General features: G+C 48.4%; 10 protein-coding genes across 11 annotated transcripts; 5 read left to right on the top strand and 5 right to left on the bottom strand.

Annotated features, from left to right (window-relative positions):
* Positions 1 to 229: 229 nt before the first annotated feature.
* On the top strand, positions 230 to 1621 carry E1B28_001207 (uncharacterized protein). The gene is made up of 2 exons (XM_043147116.1): positions 230 to 575; positions 635 to 1621. Exons 1-2 carry the CDS (start codon positions 375 to 377, stop codon positions 1478 to 1480), a joined length of 1047 nt encoding a protein of 348 aa, XP_043015821.1. The 5' UTR covers positions 230 to 374; the 3' UTR covers positions 1481 to 1621.
* Positions 1622 to 1761: 140 nt separating this feature from the next.
* On the bottom strand, positions 1762 to 2626 carry E1B28_001206 (uncharacterized protein; the record flags this gene model as incomplete). The annotated part of the gene is made up of 5 exons (XM_043147115.1): positions 1762 to 1806; positions 1859 to 2065; positions 2127 to 2357; positions 2411 to 2477; positions 2532 to 2626. The coding sequence occupies 5 exons, from the start codon at positions 2624 to 2626 to the stop codon at positions 1762 to 1764; spliced, it is 645 nt and encodes a 214-aa protein (XP_043015820.1).
* Positions 2627 to 2712: 86 nt separating this feature from the next.
* Positions 2713 to 5116, bottom strand: E1B28_001205 (uncharacterized protein; the record flags this gene model as incomplete). Its single annotated transcript, XM_043147114.1, has 5 exons — positions 2713 to 3119; positions 3171 to 4229; positions 4292 to 4866; positions 4921 to 5015; positions 5078 to 5116. The coding sequence occupies 5 exons, from the start codon at positions 5114 to 5116 to the stop codon at positions 2713 to 2715; spliced, it is 2175 nt and encodes a 724-aa protein (XP_043015819.1).
* A 295-nt stretch (positions 5117 to 5411) lies between these two features.
* On the bottom strand, positions 5412 to 8624 carry E1B28_001204 (uncharacterized protein). The gene is made up of 4 exons (XM_043147113.1): positions 8442 to 8624; positions 6472 to 8381; positions 5968 to 6420; positions 5412 to 5915 (listed from the first exon to the last, which is right to left on the bottom strand). The coding sequence occupies exons 1-4, from the start codon at positions 8509 to 8511 to the stop codon at positions 5571 to 5573; spliced, it is 2778 nt and encodes a 925-aa protein (XP_043015818.1). The 5' UTR covers positions 8512 to 8624; the 3' UTR covers positions 5412 to 5570.
* A 20-nt stretch (positions 8625 to 8644) lies between these two features.
* E1B28_001203 (uncharacterized protein) lies at positions 8645 to 9551 on the top strand (the record flags this gene model as incomplete). The annotated part of the gene is made up of 3 exons (XM_043147112.1): positions 8645 to 8782; positions 8832 to 8963; positions 9028 to 9551. The coding sequence occupies exons 1-3, from the start codon at positions 8680 to 8682 to the stop codon at positions 9549 to 9551; spliced, it is 759 nt and encodes a 252-aa protein (XP_043015817.1). The 5' UTR covers positions 8645 to 8679.
* On the bottom strand, positions 9520 to 11941 carry E1B28_001202 (uncharacterized protein). Its single transcript, XM_043147111.1, has 16 exons — positions 11812 to 11941; positions 11702 to 11756; positions 11391 to 11651; positions 11271 to 11340; positions 11054 to 11215; positions 10609 to 10997; positions 10512 to 10560; positions 10444 to 10460; positions 10336 to 10393; positions 10273 to 10288; positions 10152 to 10222; positions 10072 to 10083; positions 9992 to 10012; positions 9869 to 9939; positions 9711 to 9821; positions 9520 to 9663 (listed from the first exon to the last, which is right to left on the bottom strand). The coding sequence occupies exons 1-16, from the start codon at positions 11853 to 11855 to the stop codon at positions 9619 to 9621; spliced, it is 1452 nt and encodes a 483-aa protein (XP_043015816.1). The 5' UTR covers positions 11856 to 11941; the 3' UTR covers positions 9520 to 9618.
* A 73-nt stretch (positions 11942 to 12014) lies between these two features.
* E1B28_001201 (uncharacterized protein) lies at positions 12015 to 14428 on the top strand. The gene is made up of 7 exons (XM_043147110.1): positions 12015 to 12136; positions 12194 to 12255; positions 12321 to 12721; positions 12775 to 12789; positions 12844 to 12965; positions 13018 to 13322; positions 13374 to 14428. Exons 1-7 carry the CDS (start codon positions 12068 to 12070, stop codon positions 14287 to 14289), a joined length of 1890 nt encoding a protein of 629 aa, XP_043015815.1. The 5' UTR covers positions 12015 to 12067; the 3' UTR covers positions 14290 to 14428.
* A 333-nt stretch (positions 14429 to 14761) lies between these two features.
* On the top strand, positions 14762 to 16768 carry E1B28_001200 (uncharacterized protein). The gene is made up of 12 exons (XM_043147109.1): positions 14762 to 15009; positions 15060 to 15113; positions 15173 to 15196; positions 15257 to 15294; positions 15354 to 15414; positions 15466 to 15523; positions 15584 to 15790; positions 15850 to 15982; positions 16043 to 16123; positions 16177 to 16216; positions 16278 to 16316; positions 16372 to 16768. The coding sequence occupies exons 1-12, from the start codon at positions 14890 to 14892 to the stop codon at positions 16603 to 16605; spliced, it is 1089 nt and encodes a 362-aa protein (XP_043015814.1). The 5' UTR covers positions 14762 to 14889; the 3' UTR covers positions 16606 to 16768.
* CBF5 (centromere/microtubule-binding protein cbf5) lies at positions 16769 to 18696 on the bottom strand. Of its 2 annotated transcripts, XM_043147107.1 has the most exons (6): positions 18429 to 18696; positions 18188 to 18372; positions 17746 to 18132; positions 17510 to 17692; positions 17199 to 17449; positions 16769 to 17152 (listed from the first exon to the last, which is right to left on the bottom strand). In XM_043147107.1, the coding sequence occupies exons 1-6, from the start codon at positions 18638 to 18640 to the stop codon at positions 16835 to 16837; spliced, it is 1536 nt and encodes a 511-aa protein (XP_043015812.1). In that variant the 5' UTR covers positions 18641 to 18696; the 3' UTR covers positions 16769 to 16834. The 2 variants fall into 2 exon arrangements, with proteins under 2 accessions (XP_043015812.1, XP_043015813.1); XM_043147108.1 differs by having other exon boundaries at positions 16769 to 17449.
* Positions 18697 to 18764: 68 nt separating this feature from the next.
* Positions 18765 to 19735, top strand: E1B28_001198 (uncharacterized protein). The gene is made up of 5 exons (XM_043147106.1): positions 18765 to 18832; positions 18904 to 19078; positions 19139 to 19244; positions 19300 to 19353; positions 19412 to 19735. The coding sequence occupies exons 1-5, from the start codon at positions 18830 to 18832 to the stop codon at positions 19440 to 19442; spliced, it is 369 nt and encodes a 122-aa protein (XP_043015811.1). The 5' UTR covers positions 18765 to 18829; the 3' UTR covers positions 19443 to 19735.
* The last annotated feature ends 78 nt before the right edge of the window (positions 19736 to 19813 follow it).

Below are 19813 nucleotides of genomic sequence, written 5' to 3'. Positions count from 1 at the left end.
ACTCCGCAGTGTAGACAGATTCAATGGACCTGCGTCCTTATGGTGTTAACTTGGGTTGGTAGGGTACCGATCACCTCCGTTTTGAGTCCATTCGAAGTTTTCGAGGGTAAGGGTAAGCCGAGCCAGCTAGGAACGTTGGAACTCTGGCTTCAGCGTTGAAGAACTGGTGACTATATCTGACAGCGATCGCGAACAGTTTTATGGGTCCCGAAAGAACCTGGGAGATTAGGTAATACAATTATGTAGTTCTTGATTTAGGTCAAAGCACTAAACTAACTAACTTATTAACCCTTTTCCCCTCATCGTCATCCGCCGTTCCCCCCACCAGCCCGATTTGAACGTGAACTCCCATATCTCTGGCTCGAGTGTCTTTTATGCCTTCGTTCCGACTAACTAACCATCGACGGAGATCCCAATCCGCTGCTACTCCGCCCAGTCATCGAATAACTGACAGCTCAAGACTGGGATCTGTAAGGAGGTCACGACCGCATTCTTCCCACATTTTTGACTTCAGCTCGTCCTGTAATCGAGGTCTTGAGACATGGAAAACTAGGAAGCGGAGAAGAGACTTTTCGGTGCGCTTTGGCCCCAATACTTATGTCAACATCGGCTCCTAACCTTCGAGGTCATTCAGTGTTCGGGACTCAGCTCTGACGACGACATCCATGAAGACGATCCGGAAATGGATAATGACGCATGCATGATTTTTGATAGGGACACACCTACACCCGCCTTTGCTGCTACATCCGCCGAGTTCCATCTATCTCCTCGTCCTGGCAGCCGTCCCCGTCATTCAGCCCATGATACCCTTCTCGATTCTGAAAATACCCCCACACTTCATGAACTAAGCAGCTTGCGCTCTAACGCTTTTTGGGAGTTGCAACGAAGTGTAATGGAGAATGGAGAAGGTCTGGTACGGCGGATGCGCGACTACGAACGTACGCGTTCTCGAGCGGACACTTATATCAAAGTAAAGGATGCCTCAAAACGGGAGAAAAAACGGTCATCTCTCATCAGTTTCGACAGGAGGGCTACCTCCCCGTTACATGATGAGTGCGACGACGACGACGACATCCAAATATATTCCGGTGATGTTCCACAGCCTTTTCCTCGGCGCGAAGTTCGTCACAAAATATCGTCCGGGTCCGATACCCTTATGGATGCTTGGTCAGCTCCCAGTAGCGAGCGGTGTTCATCGCCTAGTTCTTTCTACATGACTGACGAGGAGCACCTGGTTGCTTCCGATATAAATGCCCACAACAGCGTCTCGGGGACCTTAGGAAGCTCCCCTTCCGGTTTTGGGGGCAAAAATTCGACCCATCCATCATTCATTAACTCATCCCGCTCGGAAAAAGCAATCGCCGCCCTCACCTTGGCTCTAGCGAACGGTTCAGCTGGCCTAAACGATTATGAAGCTCTCAGGAATCTACAACCTGTCTTAGCTTTGGATGACAGTCAAGTGGGAGAAATGTGGCAATGAAGAGAGGTAGCCGCTGTATATTATTTCTTTTGGTTCTAATTTTTTGTCATTCACGGAGATTGACCAGGAGCTTCCAATTAGTAACTGACACATAATAACTTGGCATCCTTTCGACTCACGCAAAATGCATAACATCTTCCTTATTTCGGCTTTCCTGCAACACTATAAAATTTGTATAATATCATTATTCTCCAAATTATTGAGGATATACGGTCCGCTTCGTGAATAGATAACGCAAACATAGAAGTTGAGAAAGCTAAGCACGGTCGTTCAAACAACGACTATAACGCGGAACCGAGGACCTTCAAGGCGAGAGCACGGAGAATCTATTGAAAGGAGAGGTGAGACCGGGTGAGGAAACGCTGGATAGCTACAAACCTCCGCTTTCCGATTGCCACCAAGGTCGTTGAACACACTAGCGACACTCTTTCCCTTCGCATCTCGTATAGCACCCAAGCGATTACCCGCATATGCTCCGATCATTGAACCAGGAATGTTTGCAATAATAAAACCGACGCCGGCTCCGCACACAGCCCCCAAATACGTCCACAATGGAATGTGCCGTTCAACTTCAGGCCTGAGAAGCTAAGTAAAGATGCAATCTCGAATGAATGCAGGGGAAATGAAGTCATTTCTACACACGTACCTCGTCAAATACATCCACAAACACATCGTCAGCATCGGGACGTTGGGTTCCGCCATTAGTTTCCCCGTTGTTAGCATTTGCGCCGCCGAACATCCCCGCAAATTGGGAAAAGAAGTTGGAAGATGAGCCTGGATCCCCGCTGCGATCGTTGGATGTACGGGAGTTGTATAGTTGGTCATATTCCCGGCGACGAGTTTTGTCTGAGAGAACATAGTAGGCATCTGCTACCGCCTATAGAACAGTTAAATGAAGTCATCAACGACAAGAGTCTCCAAAGACGACACCTGAAATCTCTCGGTAGCCTTCTGTTTCTCCTCTGGAATAGCATTCACAAGCCTATCTGGGTGGGTTCTATTATGCCTCTGTGAGCCATTGACAAGTGGAAATGAGATTATAGAAAGTAACCTTAAGGACTCTTGTTTATATGCTTGACGAATCTCATCTTGAGTTGCAGTTCTTGAGATTCCTAGTAGGCGATAGTAGTCTGGAAACTGGGACATGGTAATTGTAGAGAGAGTAGTCACGGTGACGTCATTGTATACAAGTTACAAGTTACAGTACTCCATTACTCTAGAGTACATTCAGACTAACTAAGACTAACTGAAGGAGCTGGGCGAGGTTTCTCAAACGCGGTAGAATCAAATGCATGGTCCGACTCTCTACTGCGCTGAGGATTGCTGATGAAAGGCTTCACCTGCAAATTCCTTGGAATCGGTTTGCGAGGGCCGGCGGGAGGGTCTAGAGTTCGGGGTGCCAAAGGGGGAGGGTTCGATGGTAGGGATGTCACATTTCCAAGTAGAAAAGGTCTCAAACGAACGGTAGATGTACTCTGTTCACCGTCAACAACTTCTGTTCCTAAGCTCGACTGGTTGGGTTTCGCAGTTATAGGGGGGCTTCCTTCATCTCCAGATTCTACGTCACTCAAGGCAGGTGCGTCTTTCTCAAACGAGTTAGCGTGACTGTGTCCAGGAGTAGGGGTGGGCTTTGTTAAACCTGATCCGACTTTGAATAAGATATTGAACGGGATCATTAATAGAGACTTACCACCAATGAACGAAGTGACATCGTAGGATGTTCCCACTGAGTCTAACCGACCAGGCTGAGCGTGAGAGATGAGTCCGTTATCGGCCGATGAGCCACGCTGAGCATTCAGGAGACTCGTTCGTTTCGCACGCAGAGTAGTGGAGAACTTTGACGACTGGAATATCCTCTCCGACTCGCCAAATTTGGGTGGGTCAGGAAATATGCTTAGAGAAAACTCGCTGTGATTCGACGTTGAGCTGAACGTGCGATCTGTCCTGGAAGGTTTGGAAGCCGAAGAAGAAGAACCGATCCGTCCGTCGGGAGGGGCGGTACCGAATGTTGAGAACAGTCGTAAGTTGGCTATGCTCTTGTCCAGTTCACTCTGTTGTCGCAATAGTTCATCAAGAGAACTGAAACTCGTTTGGGTTTTCCTTTCAACGGTCTGATTGACTAAACCGTTTAATCCATAAACTGGAGATTCTGCCCCACGCTGCGAGTTGCGGTTGGGAACAGGAAGGGTGCTGGGCAAAGAGAGGCCGGAATCTCGTGGTTGAGTCGTGCCATAGTACGACAAGGAGAATACTGTTGATGGGCGCCTATCTCTCACTTGCTCGGGAAAGATACTGCCATCCTGAGTTCGAGTGGGAGTCGTTACAGTGGGAGACGGAAGTGGGTTAGATCGAGGGATTGGGCCTTCATTCGAGACCTTAAGTACAGGGTCAATCCCATCCGCTGGTTTAGTCTGTTGGTTACCTGGAGTATCTCGCTCCACATCCACCGGGGTTACAAGCCACCGCACGCCACTTGGTGCATGCGAACTACGGCGTGCCATTATCCAAGAAGAAAGACGCCTAGAGGTACGACTTGGAAGATTTGGCCATTCCCTAGTCGCGGAAGTCGGAGAAACTTCGGGAGGCGCCTGGGTTGGTTTTTCTGGAGCTGAAACAATATAGGAAGCAGTGTCTGCTCGCGGGGGACGTTTGGGCACATTGTGAAAGGTTGAAATGAGAACAAAGAGCATGAGGATGTAAAGCTCCACCGCTTGGAGGAACCGACCGAGTGTAGTCTCGGAAAAAGTGACTAGAGTGATTGAATTCAATCAGTACGAAACTGGCCTTGGAACTGATATGCCTCTTACTAACAGATTACCAGGGAGCCAATACCAATGGCTAAATTAAGCATCAAGGCGAGGAATGGAGCCAAGTTTGGTACCATTGTTTTCCAGCGTGAGATGACGGGGGAGAGAAACATATTGAGCAGCAGCTTCAGCACGAATAAGGCGGAAATGATAATCTGCATCGTGGATTCTACCAGGTACACGGGACCATATGTTCGGAAAACAATTCTCCAGAGAATTTGGAGGATTGGGAGGGCAAGCGTAGCCAATAACAAAGACCATTTGAGGACGAGTCCAAGAAATCCCCAACGTTTCCAGCTTGCACTGTGTGCTTGTTCCCGAGGACTATATGTGTATAGGGCTGGACCGAGGGGTGGTGGTTCTCCGCGAGGTCTTTCGGCGACGAATTTCCAGAAGAACAAAAATCGTAACCCGACCGATATTGAGAAACCAACTTCTCCAGTGTTGATAATCGCCTTAACCGCCTCCTTTCCCGTACCCTGCATTATGTTACTTGTGCCACGCTCCAATAGTTGGCTAATATCCAGGACAGCTGCTCCAAAAGCGAAAATAGTAGATGAATAAAGATACACAGAGAGTCTACAGGGGGTTGTGAGCTCATCGCCAGACAGTAGTTAAACTGATATTGCTCACAAATCAACACGTTTCATGACTAGAAAGAAAGTCAAAAGAGCAAACGCGACAAGCCCAGCGCAAAAAAACGGTATTTCCGACAGGACTGACTCAATCTGACAGTAATCAATCATTGTCAAACTAAGCCGAAAAGTCGATAAACAATGACAAGACTTACGGCGGAGTCATCACTGAGGACGATAGCATTTGCCAGCATTGTCAAGTTGTAAAAGTGAGCCGACGCTCAAATAAATAGGTCTGGCCTAAAGAGATACGATATCTTCAAGACAATCGTGCGGTCCTCGAGGGACCCCTTAAAGTGAAGAGAAATGAATGACAGAAAAGATGCAGGTGCCTGAGGCTGCAGGAGTTGTGGCCTGCAACGAAACCTGCCCGCACCAGAAAACCCAAGTCGAAAGGAAAGGAATGGAAAGGTGGCCTTGCCTCACTGGCTCGCTGGAGGCGGTTGCACAACAAAGCTGCAATACAAACCACTATGGCAACTGTCATGGCATCAAACCAACATCTTGGAACGGGATCACAGATCACGTCCCAGGTTCCTGAAATTTATTGGTTCTACATACATAATATACAAGATCAAAGCAACACTTGGTCCGATATGTAACTGTTAATCATGTCCATGATTCGTAAAAGTCCTTTCATCGTCTCAGCTAGGGACCAGATCCAGTCAACTGTCTCACTAGAAACATCCCTCGGCCTTCATCCACACTCTTGGAGCTTCGCATCCCAATCACACTTTTCGGACGAGGCCGTGTTCCGGATCCGAGTTGTTTAGTAGGACTTAGACTTCGAGTAGGACTTCTTCCCCCGCCAGTCAGTTGTCTTAGTAACTGAACTTCACCACTACCACTTCCCAATCCTGTAAACTGTCTCGCAATCGTCGTCGTGCCTGTTAACTGCGGAGTCACTTTCCCTGAGCCTGTGTGAGTTGGAACTAATGGTCCACGCATGGGTGAGCCACAGGGCGAGGCACGAAAATATCCGGGAAGCATAAGCTATGTGGCATCATTCAAATTTTTATGACGCGCGGGGAGATAGTCCACTTACCCAGCATTCGCGACACCAAATACCACCTTCTGCATCTCCTTTGGCAGCACTATCAAGTTTCTTGCCACATCCTGGTCCGTCTTTTCTCCTTTCCTGCCTAGCCACAAATCCGTTAGTCGTCTTCTTTCCACCGCAAACGAGGCAGGAGGCGTGCCATCGTGTTCCTTGCGGGCCTGGGACAACACCTCTTTCCATCGGAGAAACTGACCTGCGGCAGCCGGGGCAAGAGGATAAACTGCCAAACCGCGTGGAAGATGAGGTAGAGGATGTAGTAACAAGCGTCGTTGTCGGCGGTCTGCTATATCGACTCGAGTATCGAATTGTCCCGGAGGATGATGAATTCGAGGACGTTGAAGTCGATGGCTTGAGGACGTTAGACGGTGGAGAGATGGGAGGAATGGGCGGAATTGAACCTGAAACGGATGCTTTACGCGGGGGTGTAGGTGGACAACACTGGGTCAAGAGTCAGCTAGCATGTCACTTCAAAACTGGCTAAAGCCTTACCTCGACATGGCATGGCCCTTTAGGCCCTTTAACGAACAAGCTTTGTCCGCGTGACCCTTCTCGGAAGGGCTTGTGACAAGCTGCGCAAGTAAAGCACTTCGTATGATAACTCTGAACCGCGTCTCCGTCTTCGGTAGGTACGGTGACGTATTGACCTCCATGACGGACTGAGAGCACAACGCCGCGGCACTTCGCGCAAGTGCTCGACGAAGTAATTTGTGGGGGTGGCGATATTGGTATTGACTGGCTTCGTTTAGTCAGCGAACCACGTAGTGGTGATACTGCAGATGCTGTCGTTGGAGGCGATTTGGCATGTGCAGCGCTGCTTCTAGCAGAGTCAACATAACTCTTGGAATTGGGTGTTTGGGTTGGTGTGTTGAGCTGGCTGTTTGTCTCCTCTACAATGATATCGTCGTTCGCATAATTCATCGAGTCTGTTCGAGTACGTCGTAATACCAATTCACTGGGATGAAGTGGTGTGACTGGAGAATTGTCTTGGTGGGTTTGTAGTGGGGAAACAGGGCCAGACGGTGATATTTGTGTTGTCGAATCAGATACATCAGATAGCAGGTCCGGGGTAGCAGGACTATCGGGGCTTCCTGGGGCAAAGAAATCGATGGGAAAATCGGAAAGGGATCCAGAAGAGCGAGTATGTCGAATACTTCGGCGTTTAGGATGAGATGGAGACGGTTTCGGGGCCAACTCCGGAAGGTCACAGAGAGATGGGTTCGGGGTCACGAACCTTCTCTTCATTTCTTCGATCTGTTCGTGCGTAGGTGCAGGACTACTAGAACCCGATTTGGGTCGTATAGGACTGCTTGAACCAGATTGGTCACTTCTAACCTTACCAATTGATTCAGACCGTGAATACCGCTTCGTGCGTTCAAAGAGCGGAGAAGTTGTGTCGGGAGCGATGCTGGATCGGAAAGAGGGAGATCCCCTCACAGGAGATTCTGAATCCACCGAGTACCGAGAGCCTGCTCGAGGGGAGCCAGAGCGACTATTTCGTCCAACCATACTCAGTCTGTGGGAAAGTTCCTCTAACGAAGGACTACTCTTCTGTATCCCCAAACGTTGTTCGAGTTCTTCGAGAGCTGGACTTGACTCCCTGATCTTGTTATCTCTTGAGTGGTCAAGCCCACCTAATTTCCTGTCAGGGGTGCCAGTACCAGAATTGGCGCTAGAACAATTCTTCTTTGGAGTCCTGTCTCGCTTAAGACAGTTTTCAAAACAATCTGCACAAGAAGGTCGCCCAAGCAGATCCAGCATAGGTACATCGCCAATATTGATCTGGCAACCATCGCACTTGAAGCACTTCTTGTGCCAATAGTTACTAGCGGCCTCGATGAAGGGACCTTCCGCTTTTAAGGCTAGAACGGGACGGCTACATCCCGGGCAAACTCCTTTTGAGCCTCCATTACTCGTAAAGCAGGAGCGACACAGGAATCGGGGAGGACAAGAGGGATCAGGTAGTGGCTCTGGGTAGATAGTGACATCGGGAGGGAAAGCGGCATGGCATATGGAACAGGCATGTTTATCGAGTGATTCCTTGGATTGGAGAACAGACCCGTAAACCTTGGCTAAATGCCCTGTTGGATTTGATGTGAGTGAGGGAAGAATATCGGATTCGGGGCATGCAACCGTTGAATATTTTAGGGGAGAGGGCGGGCGGTTGAAGTGGGAGGTGGACGAAGCGATATGAGCAGAGACTCTACCACCAAGTGGATGAGAGGTCGGTGGAGTTGTAGGAAAATTGGGACGGGAAAACCGTTTAGTGGCAGAGGTCGAGCAAGATGCAGGTTCAGGTCGAGTGCGAGTGGGAGACTTATCCTTATCCCGTGAAACATAGGTGGAAGACCATCTATCTTGATGTTTTTCGGGCGTATTTGAGCCAAAAGAGACTGATGGAGCTATAACGAACAAGAATATGAGTTAATTTGTTCTCAGGATAGAGGGCATACAGGACTTGCCAGTAGGAGTACCACCACATTTACAGCGTGGACCTACAACGATATCACCACATCTCCTGCAGAACCCCATTGTTGGCTTTGGTTGGCGGGCGGTCCTCTTCGTTGCAATTGTTTAGAGGCTGGGAATCTCCAAAGGAGGGTGATACTGGTGCTGAGCTTGTCGCTACCACAGTAAAAGTTGAACTTTCACGGTCACGTGTTTCATAGTGACAGCTATTGTCGCATCTCTCTGACTCTCATGTCGAAAACCCCTTCGAGTTACGTATCATCGCCATACTTTCAAAACACTACAGAAGACTTGTACAGAAAGCTGGAAGCACTGAAGCCGTCTCTCGTGCAAGGTAAGTAATGCAATACCACCAGAGACTTCAGTGATTTTTCGTTCAACAGAATGTGTGGCTCATGACCCGTGGAAACTCTTGGTCGCTGTGACTTTACTCAACAAGACGACCGCAAGGGTAGCTTTGCCAGTGTTCTGGAATCTCATGTCCAAGTGGGAGACTCCTTGGGCAATGTCTCAAGGTCTGGCAAATTTTTTTCTCTTCTCGAGCGATTTCGATTAAACTTTGATCTCTCCATACTTTAGCTAACGAGCGACAGCTAAGGGATCTGATTCATCCTCTCGGAACGTACACCATCCGTTCCAGGCGACTCATTGAACTCTCGAAAGCCTACCTTATTGATCCTCCCACTACGTACGATGCTCGACCATCTCGACCACGGGTGCCCTCGCCGTCCAAGAACTCCAAGTCTACTCGTCTCAAACCAGATCTACCACCTCTGTCTTCTCCCCGTCTTCGAGAAGGTCGAGTCCGTTATCCGGCCACCCCCATTTCTCATCTACCAGGAGCCGGACCCTATGCCCTGGATTCTTACCGTATCTTCTGCACTACATATGATGACCCGTTCTCCGAAGAATGGAAGTTAGTAATTCCAACGGACAAGGAGCTTATTGCGTACCTTCGTTGGAAATGGGCAATTAACGAACATATGGAATGGTTTCCAGAAACTGGGTCGACACAACCTGCGACTCCGTCATATCTGAGTAGGCTGTTGATATACCTTGCTCTGAGAAGAGAGGGCCAAAACATGAATCAAATATTGAATTAGATTGGACATAGATAGTGTGTGATGAAGTACATGAGACGGAGATGAACACGATCCTCAAGCAGACATTCTACAGTTTGGCACGCACTACTAGTTGCCAATCGATCCGCTCAACCTGACGACGGTTCGTTAGCGACCTCGACATCTGCGGAGGCTACTCACCATTTCAGGTTTGAGGTCCTTTATCGTGGATGCACCGATAAGACGCATAGCGGTCAATATTTCACGTTCCAGAATAGATATTATCTTCGTGACACCGGCTTCTCCATACGCCTGAGCTCTCGTTTAATTTGGGTTACTTTGAACTTAGGTTCACTTACGCTTTGTGCATAGAGGAACGGTCGCCCCATACCGACTGCCCTAGCACCAAGGCAAAGGGCCTTCACAACATCTGAGAAGCTATGAACAATGGCTCTTGAATAAAAACATGCGTGCCTACGAACCTGTTCCACGTCTTGCTCCACCTTCGTTTTATTTTGTAACGGTCGTTCAGCGTGTCGACTTGACTTTTGGAGTCACGTACCATCAATGTAAACTTGTAGTCGTACCTCTTGTCAGTCGAGGAAGGCATGCTAATAGTAATACTTCAATGAAACCGCTCACCTTCTACCTTGTCGAAGATATCGGGCCGTTGTTTTCGGAGTTTATATAGTACTTCGAAGGAAGGCATGGAACTATGTAGAGGTCAGATCGAAAGCAGTATGGAAATAATTTCATTTCCTACTACTCTAATTGTCGACCTATGGAGATTAAGCGATCTTCTGTGTGGAAAGTCGGAAATAATTACCTCCGTGATTAGAGATAAGAATCCCATCCACACCCGCCTCTGCTGCAAGCACTGCATCCTGTTTTACAAGTGAAATGGTATACCTGATAATTAAAGCAATGTACGAACTTCCACACATTGTATACCTGTCGCAGTGTCATGACACGAGTCGTGTGCTGAGTATATATGATTCCCACCTTTGACAACTATAGGGAGCTTCGAAACACGTCTTAGCCACGGTATCGTCTGTTTGTAGTCAGTCTACGGAAGAAAAGAAGTGCACCTCGCACATACCTTCTCCCAAGTCATATCACGATCGTCATTCACAATCAGCGCTCCTGCCGTCCCAAAGACATCACTGGTATCGGCCGTTCCCTCTCCATCAGTATGCCACTGTGGTCCAGTTTCCTGCTCCTCTAGAACCCATGGACTTCGTATATCTCGCTCCCGACTACTTGGTACGATGGCATCAACAGTAAGGAATATTGCTTTGTATCCCAGATTTTCCACGTTGCGTACACGCTTCTCTGCAATGACATCGTCTTTGTGCTTGTAAAGCTGGAAGAATAAAGTTTGCGAGGGTGCTGCGGCTGATGCGATTTCTTCCGCGGAGAGGGAAGCGTTGGAAGACACCATCTGTATTATATTCCCGGCAGCGCACCCCTTGGTGATGTTGATCTCGCCTGAGGGCCACATGCTTAAAGATGGACATCAAGCTATAAGTAGATGGAGCACTTACCATCTGGATGCCCCAGCTTCGCTAACGCCGCGCCCGAAACGAAAACAGGTATTGAGGACTTGTGTCCCAATATCGTAGTTGATGGATCACAGTGCGAAACGGGCTCCATAACTCTTGCGTTGAAGAAGAATCGAGTGAACCCACGCGCGTTTTCGTCGTAGGCTTTTCCCCACATACTGAGTGAGAGATGGGCTAGCTGAGAGAGAGCACGACTGACTGATCTCATCATCGGATGCGGAAGAATAATAAGACAGCGCCTTATGTGAAAGTACGTGTCTGGCAACATTCTGAAAGGACTGAGTGGAGGTCAGGCGCACGGGATACCGGAAGTACTTACCTCCATGTCTGCGAGGCTTAGAATCCGCTGCAAGGGTGGCCGAAGTTTGATGGCCTCCTCTACCCTTAGCTCATCTTTCGTTCGTTTTCTCTGTTGCTTCGCTTCTGTGAGGACTTTTGCCGAATCGACATCAACTGGTCCAAGGTGTTTCGATGGTGATAGATGCTTGTCCAATGCATTCTTCGGGTGGATGGGCTCGTAAGCTAAAGTTGCGTCTCGGCCAGCGTACTTCAATATGATGGCTGAGCCACCAGGATGTTCCTATGGAAAATCAGCCCTACTTCGCTGAGCATGCAAACGGGAGAACGAACGTTGAGAAACTCCGTTACATCATAAACTTTGTTGTTGATAATGACCCAACAGGACCTGTCGGAAACGGGAATGGATCAGTAAATCGATGTAGATCCTGTGTGGTATTTACTTTGCGGTGTTGTGCTCTCCAACTGTTTGAAGTGAGAGTGTCATGCGTGTGAGTTGCTCTAGCTTGGGCAAAGGAAAAGAAACCGTCGGCGTATGAACATAATTGGGTCCGACGGATATTCGGGCCTGAGGCCCTGATTAGCGTGCGGTCCGTCACATGTTGACATGATTCAACAATGTAACACGTGCCTCTTCACGTCCCAACTTGTCCACCGCACGTCATTCTAGCACTTCTACCTTTCCCGTATCCCCCGGTTATGACTTCCATCCACAGTAGGGCACAGCTCGAGAATCTGAAACGGGGCGACCTACAACGACTCTGCAAAGTCCGTTCCATATCCTCAAACACAGCCGTAATTGACTCATACATTTCTCTGCTCTAGGACTACGGTCTTCGGGCAAACCTCAAAACGGAAGCACTAATCGAATTAATTCTTGGTGCAGCGTATGTTCAGTCTCAATCCAGCGTTTTTTCATGCAAAATTGTACTCATCGACATCTGCTATCAAGGACACCCTCGCTGAGGAAGTCTGACCCTCCACCAGAGCAACGAATACGCCGCTCTGCATCAACACGTCTGTCAAGTCGCTCAACTGCACCGCGGACAAGTTCGGTCATCATTCATAACACTGATCATGATGAAGATCCAGGGACTGATATAGGAGGAGGAGAGCCAGCAGTTACGGGGGCAACGAGTAACTCGCAACGAGAGAGTGCAGAACAACAACCTCCGACGCTACCCAGAACCAGGAAAGCCAAGGATACGCAGCGCCGGCTAGGAGTTGGTAGACCAATTGCTGCTGGAGGTAGTGGCGCCAGGGCTGCGACGAAGTCGATGAGTGTTACGAAATCGAGAAGAGGCAAAGGGAGCCGGAGTGTAGCACCAGTCGAAGCAACGATACCCGAAGAAGGTACGCCCGTCTATTATCCTCTTATACTTTCTGTACCAACTCGATTTAACCAGAAACTGGAGTTAGTGGTGGGTACAATCTCAATCTTGTCCATTTCGCCCGTTCAGCGCATCTGTCTACAGAAGAGGAAGAGCTATGTCGAGAAAAAAACCAAACGGAAGGGTTTACGCACACTGAACCTGAAATGCGCAATGATTTCATGTTTGGTTCAGGCCAAGAGCTCGAACGACGGGTGCACGAAGCCGTAAGTATTACCGGTCACTTTGATACTCTCACTTGTTCAGCCACTTCCACAGCTACAACCCATTCTCAAACAATTGGAATCTATGAAAGCTGAAATCGAACAATACAAGTCCGTTCGAGGTGAAATATCTCAACTCCGAACGAAGGTTATCGAGTTGTCCGATTGTAGAGAGAAAATTGAAACTCTCACTCTGGAACTTAAACAGCTGCGCGAAAAAGCCAGCAGTGCTGATTCTCTACAGGCAGAAGTTCAGGATTTGAAAGAGGCCCTATCACGACTATCGCCTGTGGCCACTCGTTCACCGATTGATGCAGAATTAGCATCAGGGTTCAGGACGCCAACGAATAACTTGCCCAAGTGAGTTCGACAAGTATGGGGTGTGTGATCATTATTGACTCGTATGGGTAGTGCTACACCTTCACATCCTTCAACTGCCGCCAATGCTTCAAATCATTCTTCTGCAGCGCTCCCACACCCAGGATTTGCTCCGATGCTGCTTGGGAAGCGTCAGCGCGACTCAACCGTCAGCAGTATGACTGACATGGTTGAAGAGGGGCAGGAAGGCGACTTTTCCGCTGCTGAACTTGCCAGGAAAGTTGTTCGACCGAATAGAAAGCGAGCGAGAACTGGGTCTCCTGATGGAGATCCGCCTGAAATAGAATCAGGTAACGAAGACCCTGATGAAGCACATCAACCAGGATTCGTTGTGTACAATGACCGTACAGAAGTTAATTCTTCATTTGACGATCCGCCTCCGCCCACTACACCGTTACCGCGAGTTTATGGCACACTCAGTCCACCCGATGATGCAGGCCCCTCTAGGAATCCCTCAACGCGTAACACTTCCCAGAACCAGCACCCATTTGGCTTTTCATTCCTTGCCGTACCTCCTACCCCCCACGCTTCTTCATTCATGACCCACAACTTCCCATATCCCGAACCACCGCAGTCACCAACCCCTGGCGGGAGCGATCATCTTCGAAACCCTGATAACCACGGCGGCCACCAAGATATTTTTCAGTCGTTGGGACTCCCTCCTTTGGGGCGAACAAGGTCCCTTCTGACGCCCTCAAGACGAACTGCCAGCTCCGATGCGAGGAATTTTGTGAATCCTGCAGCATTGACGGGAGGAACGGAAAGCGACCGAGGCGAGCAGAGCACTGGAGGGATCAGTTCAGATGAGGTTGGCGCCCTCGACGCAGGCGACGCTCCAGCGGTCAAGCGCACTATGTATGGAACAGAGCTTGAAAGTGATACTCGCTTTGGGGATTTTGGTGTTGAAGGCGTTGCCAGTGGTTTTTGGACAGGGAGTGGTCGCTTTTGATCATCCTGTCTCAAATGCTTCGCGGACAGTTTTCTTTTTTGTATCGTTTGTTTTCTCTCTGCCGTGTCGTAAAAGTACAGCCGCCGCATCGACTGAGGTGTGGCTTTTGTATCAAATTGTAATGGGCCCAGTGCCTCCTAGGTTCTACGAAAACATCCTAGTTCGTTCGGCATCTGAGGAAGAATGCCGCACTGCCGAGCAGATAAGGCTTCCGTCGACTTTGAAATTAGTACTGTCGGCTCATTCTTAGCCCGTAATCGGTGGATTTTAATTCAACATTAAACAGATAGATAGATAGATAAATACACAGCGAACAGTAGATCTGACCGGGTGCACGATGGACTAACACGATTTACAGTCGTTGTTCCTGGTTGTGAGGACCCGAGGATCCGGTAAATCAGGCAAATAATGAGAGACAAACCGAAAGGGGTATGAGTACAAAAAGCCTCACTCGGGACAAAAGAATAGACCACGCTTTTTTTCCTTCCTCTCCACTGTCTCTCGTTCTTTCCCTTTCTTCTGTTTTCTTTTCCGGTTCTTGAAGACCGTCTGATTGCTACAACCTTCCTTAACTCAAGTTGACATTAACACTCGCTAGCGATGTTCTCCAAGTTTTACATCTTCTCTTTGGGCCTGGCCTTATTGCCCCTTGTATCTGCTGAAATTCATGATGTGAACGTCGGTTCTAAGGGAGCATTGTCATTCGAACCTGAGGCACTCGTATGTGTTTCTCCAGTGTTCCTCGCTCCCACAGTTGACATCTTTTTCAGTTTGCCCAAATTGGCGATCAAGTTGTCTTCCATTTTGTTACTAAAAACCATTCGGTAAATATAACATCGCTACTTTTGTAGAATAAGAGACTCATTGAGTTGCGAAACTCCAGGTAACTCAAAGTAGCTTGGCCAGCGTGAGTCTCCGAGGTTGCCATGATTTACTGTGTGTTCTGACGATAATCATCCATCATTAGCCATGCGGACTGAAGGAGGGTGGTTTCGATTCGGGATTGTGAGTTCTGGGTCATCTATATTCTTGGTGTGCGCTTTACCTAAACTTCGCCTCTTCAGCATGCCTGTTGCGCTTAACCAGACAGATAATTTCCCTACCTACACGATAACTGTCAACGACGTATGTCCCTATGGAACCTGTATCAAGTGCCAGTGACTCACTTGTGAACAGACCCAACCTATCTGGGCCTTCTGCAATCAGGCTGCCAACCAACCCAGTAGCCACTGCGGTAAGTCCCCGACCAGAATTTTGCCGTGTTGTGGACAGCCGATTTAACATTCTTTCATAGGTGCCGGAATGGTCTTCTCAGTCAACTGCGGAGCCGATGATGCACCCAATTCCTTCAAAAACTTCAAAAGCTCCGCCCTTGCAATCGGAGCCAAGTTGAAGGAAACTGAAGCTGCTAGCTCGACATCTGCCAGTGGTGATAGCGGTGGTTATGGAGGTGGTTATGGCGGTGGTTATGGCGGTTCCAGTGCAACCGGAACCGGATCTGGTGAGGAAGAGCCTGATCTCCATTGGTGGTAATATTAGGACTCAACGGTTCATCTGAAGCTCCACAAGCTAGCTCTACTCAAGCCTCAGGTACCGGTAAAGAAATCAAGGTTCAAGTTGGACCAAACGGAGACCTTGCATTCAACCCTCCTCACGTTTCTGCTGCTCCCGGGGATCTTGTTACGTTTACATTGTAAGTCGTCAAAAACCGCGACCTCTTACAAAATCGATATTAATTGGATGTTATCTTTAGCCAACAGAAGAATCACAGCCTGGTTCAGTCCACTTTCGATGCCCCTTGCTCTCCCAAGGATGGTGGTTTCAAGACTGATTTGTAAGTGTCCATAACACGATAAATGGAATGCCAATAGCTCACTCAATTTTCAGTTTCGCTGTCACCGGTAATGAAACCACCTTACCCAGTTGGGTGAGTTGATTCCGAGCTTTCCCAATGCTCCCACTGTCTCATTGAGGTGATCATCGTGCAGAGCCTCCCCATCAACGATTCCTCTCCTGTCTGGATCTACGTGCGTCCTGGTCCCATCTGAACCTCGATTGATTCCTGATAAGTTCTGTCTACAGTGCCGTCAAAAGGTCCCGAAGAGCCACTGTAATGCTGGAATGGTTTTCGCGATCAACTCGGATGAATCCTCTCCGAAGAGTTTTTCTGCTTTCCAGAAGGTTGCGGAAGATGCTTCAAACTCCACTGCCAGTGGTGCAGCTAGCACTGGCAGCAATAATGGTGCTGTTTCAAGTCGTGGATTGACAATAAGTTTCGCTCTCGTTATTCCCGTCTTGATTGTCTCGCTCCTCTGATCTACGAACAAATGTCATGGACGAAGTAGATATCTTGATGGTTTCTACGTACATAGCATAACTGCATTTTCTTTTGGTCGAGTGTGCTGCCTTGGCAACCAACTCATAATCACGATCCATGCGGCCATGCCCGAGCCGCAAATGGTGTGAAAATCTCAATCACTTACAAGGAGTCTTTATACAACTTGGAAAAGAATTTGATTTTTGTCGGTGAGAAGTATTACTGGGATCAATCACCAGTCGCCTCTTGCGCTTTCTTCTCTTTTCTAAGTCTCCTTCTCTCTCTGCGTGCTTCTTCATCTTCCTCTTCACCACCCTCGGCATGCTTGGCAAGTCTTTTCGCAAGTTTTTCCTCCTTTTTGCGGCGCTTACGTTCAGCTTTATCTGCATCCCCGTCCGCCATCGAAACGTCGAGGTCTGTTTCGGCTGCTTCCGACTTGCGCTTGCGCTTCTTCTCTTTGTCTTCCTTCACAAGGCTGGGTGCTCTTTCGGCCTTGGGCTCCGCTGAAACAGGGACAGCAGCAGACGAAGGACCTGCGACGGGTTGCTAAAGGCACAATTAGTGCAGGTGTCAATATCAAGCTGGGACATGCCTCTCGGTTAAAATCTACATAATCACGGCTCCATTCCGCGGGGGTCACACCCTCCAATTTCTCTCCATGTTTGCCCAGTTTGCCCTCCTTGACCATTTTCTTTTTCTGGAGAGCAACAGGTCCCAGACCCCATCGTCGAGGGTACGTATCCCGTTCCATGATACACCTCTTGACTTTGGCAACGATGCCGTGGTCGCATGTTGCGAGCTCCACCGTGGACATTTGCGCTATGGCGAGTGCAATCGCCTCACCTACGTCGGGGTAGAAGATTATTTTATATTCCAAACAGACTAGGTGAGAAGCTGGAGTACCTTTTGTGGTCATCAACACGACCTCTTCATTCAATGATATATCCGCCTCATACCGTAACAGACCAGGTATCATGAGCTTTGCACCGTAGCACACGGCATTCACAGCGCTGTCCTTAACCACAATACGCTTATATCCGACGAGGAGACATTCAAGAGGACGAATGGCGCGTCGTAAATAGGACTCTGGCGTGGCTATGAGTGAACCACTTGATAACAAGAGATAAAAGGAAGCTCACCATCTCTCGTGTTATCGTACATCCACTGAGCATCCATAACGTCGTGCATAGTGACCATGTCATCGCTTTCGGAGAGCGCCCCACTTCGGACACGCCTGAGCTCTTGCATGTGTCCACCGACACCCAACAAGAGACCAAGGTGCACGCAAAGAGTCCGAATATATGTCCCAGCTTCGCAGGAAACATGAAACACGGCCAAGTTACGTTTTTCGTCGAATTCCAAAAGTTTCGACTCGTGAACCGTCCGGATTCGAAGTTGACGCTTCACCGCGGAGATGAGAGGAGGTCTCTGGAAAAGAGCACCAGTGAGAGTTTGAAGTGCTCTCGGAAGGGCTGCGGGATTTGGCAATGCCGAATGTAACCTGAGGACAGCAACATACTCTTTCCCTGTATAGGAGAAATCATCAACAACGGAGAACACAAATGAAAGCCTTCAACTCACCAGCTCCTTGTTGTGATTTCACCAATCTCGTTGCACGGTCAATGCATACTATTAAACAACCGGTAACCTTAGGGTCCAGCGTACCACTGTGACCAGTCTTTTCGACCCTCAATATCCTTCTCAGCCAGGCAACGACCTCGTGAGACGATGGATTTGAGGGTTTGTCGAGGTTAATAACGCCTGACCTAGAGCAAACGCGCCCGTAAGAAGGGTATGGAAACTGAAAACAAACAAGACGTACTTGATATAGGTCGTTATATCGCGTTTCAGGGGACTGCAACCGGACGGAATGGGAGTGAAATGACTGGATCTGACCAACAACTTGTCGTAATTCTTAAGAAGAAGAGGCCATTGGGAGGTATCGAGCTGGGGAGTTTTGGCTTCTGGTTTTATGGCATAGTCGCCTAGTATTTGAGCTGAAGAGACCTGTTCTCGAGTGAGAGTATTCGACATGATGAGCTCGACCTCCGTGACAGTGAGCTAGTACCAAAAATTTTGACCGCAAGGAGGGGCCGAAAATGCCGAAACCTTGTTTAGCTTACTGTGCATGTATTCACCAAATAAAACAAAATAATACACAAATAAATTTTTAGTCCTGTAAGGACGATCTATCTCGACCCTCGCTCTCCTCAAGACCTGAAGATGGTCAGTACTGCTTGGTACCGCTTTGCTGAGTTATCTTCTCAGTAGGCTTATACCTTGCATCACGTTTATAGCCTAAGGTTCCCTCAGGAAAAGTTGCCGCCAAGCACAAATTCGTTATCGACTACTCGAAGCCCGCCTCTGATGGTGTCTTTGACGGTGCAGACTTTGAAAAGTTCCTTCACGACCGCATCAAGGTTGAGGGAAAGGCTGGACAGCTCGGAGAGAATGTTAAGATCGTCCGTGACGGTTCGTGTTCCTTCACAGTTCCTGCTCGTAGAGGCTGACTTTTTTCTGCTTCATTCTCAGGCCAGAGCAAGCTAACCGTCACCTCTAACATCCCCTTCTCTAAGAGATACCTTAAATACCTCACCAAAAAGTTCTTGAAGAAGAATCAGCTTCGCGACTGGATTCGGTAGGCTCTTTGAAGTGTTTCACACGATGAGGGATGTTAAAGGCATTCTATACAGAGTGGTTGCATCTTCCAAGGATAATTACCAATTGCGCTTCTACAATATCGCGACGTAAGTATCTGATCAATCTGTCGTCTTTCCTCCGAGTTGACCTGACCTGAATTAACAGAACCGCTGGTGATGATGAGGACGAGGAATAGGCCTATTACTGCTGCGTTTACCACTGCGGTTCTTCTGTATCGACATGAGCTGTACCTGTGCGCAATTCTGCGCGTTACTTACCAAACAGGATTTGCAGTCAAAACTCCATTTTTTCGCACTCGGGAACCACTCATTGTATAGGTTAAGTGAGTATACTAGGCATAATAGATTAGCTATACAACAGGATAAAACAGAAAACATTTGAAAATTTTGGACACCTAGTATGTTTTAACCCCTAGTCATGAGTGATATTACCTACTTGTGAAATGAAATTTCTCTGTTATTCCCCGAGAACCAACATACTCAGGTGAATCACGATGGTTTTTGGCATGTCGGAGGGGGTGGACACATTTCGAGATTTGGTTCGGAG

This window comes from Marasmius oreades, chromosome 1, assembly GCF_018924745.1.
Source record: "Marasmius oreades isolate 03SP1 chromosome 1, whole genome shotgun sequence".
NCBI classification, from domain to species: Eukaryota; Fungi; Basidiomycota; class Agaricomycetes; order Agaricales; family Marasmiaceae; genus Marasmius; species Marasmius oreades.
This window is presented reverse-complemented; position numbering and strand designations above follow the sequence as displayed.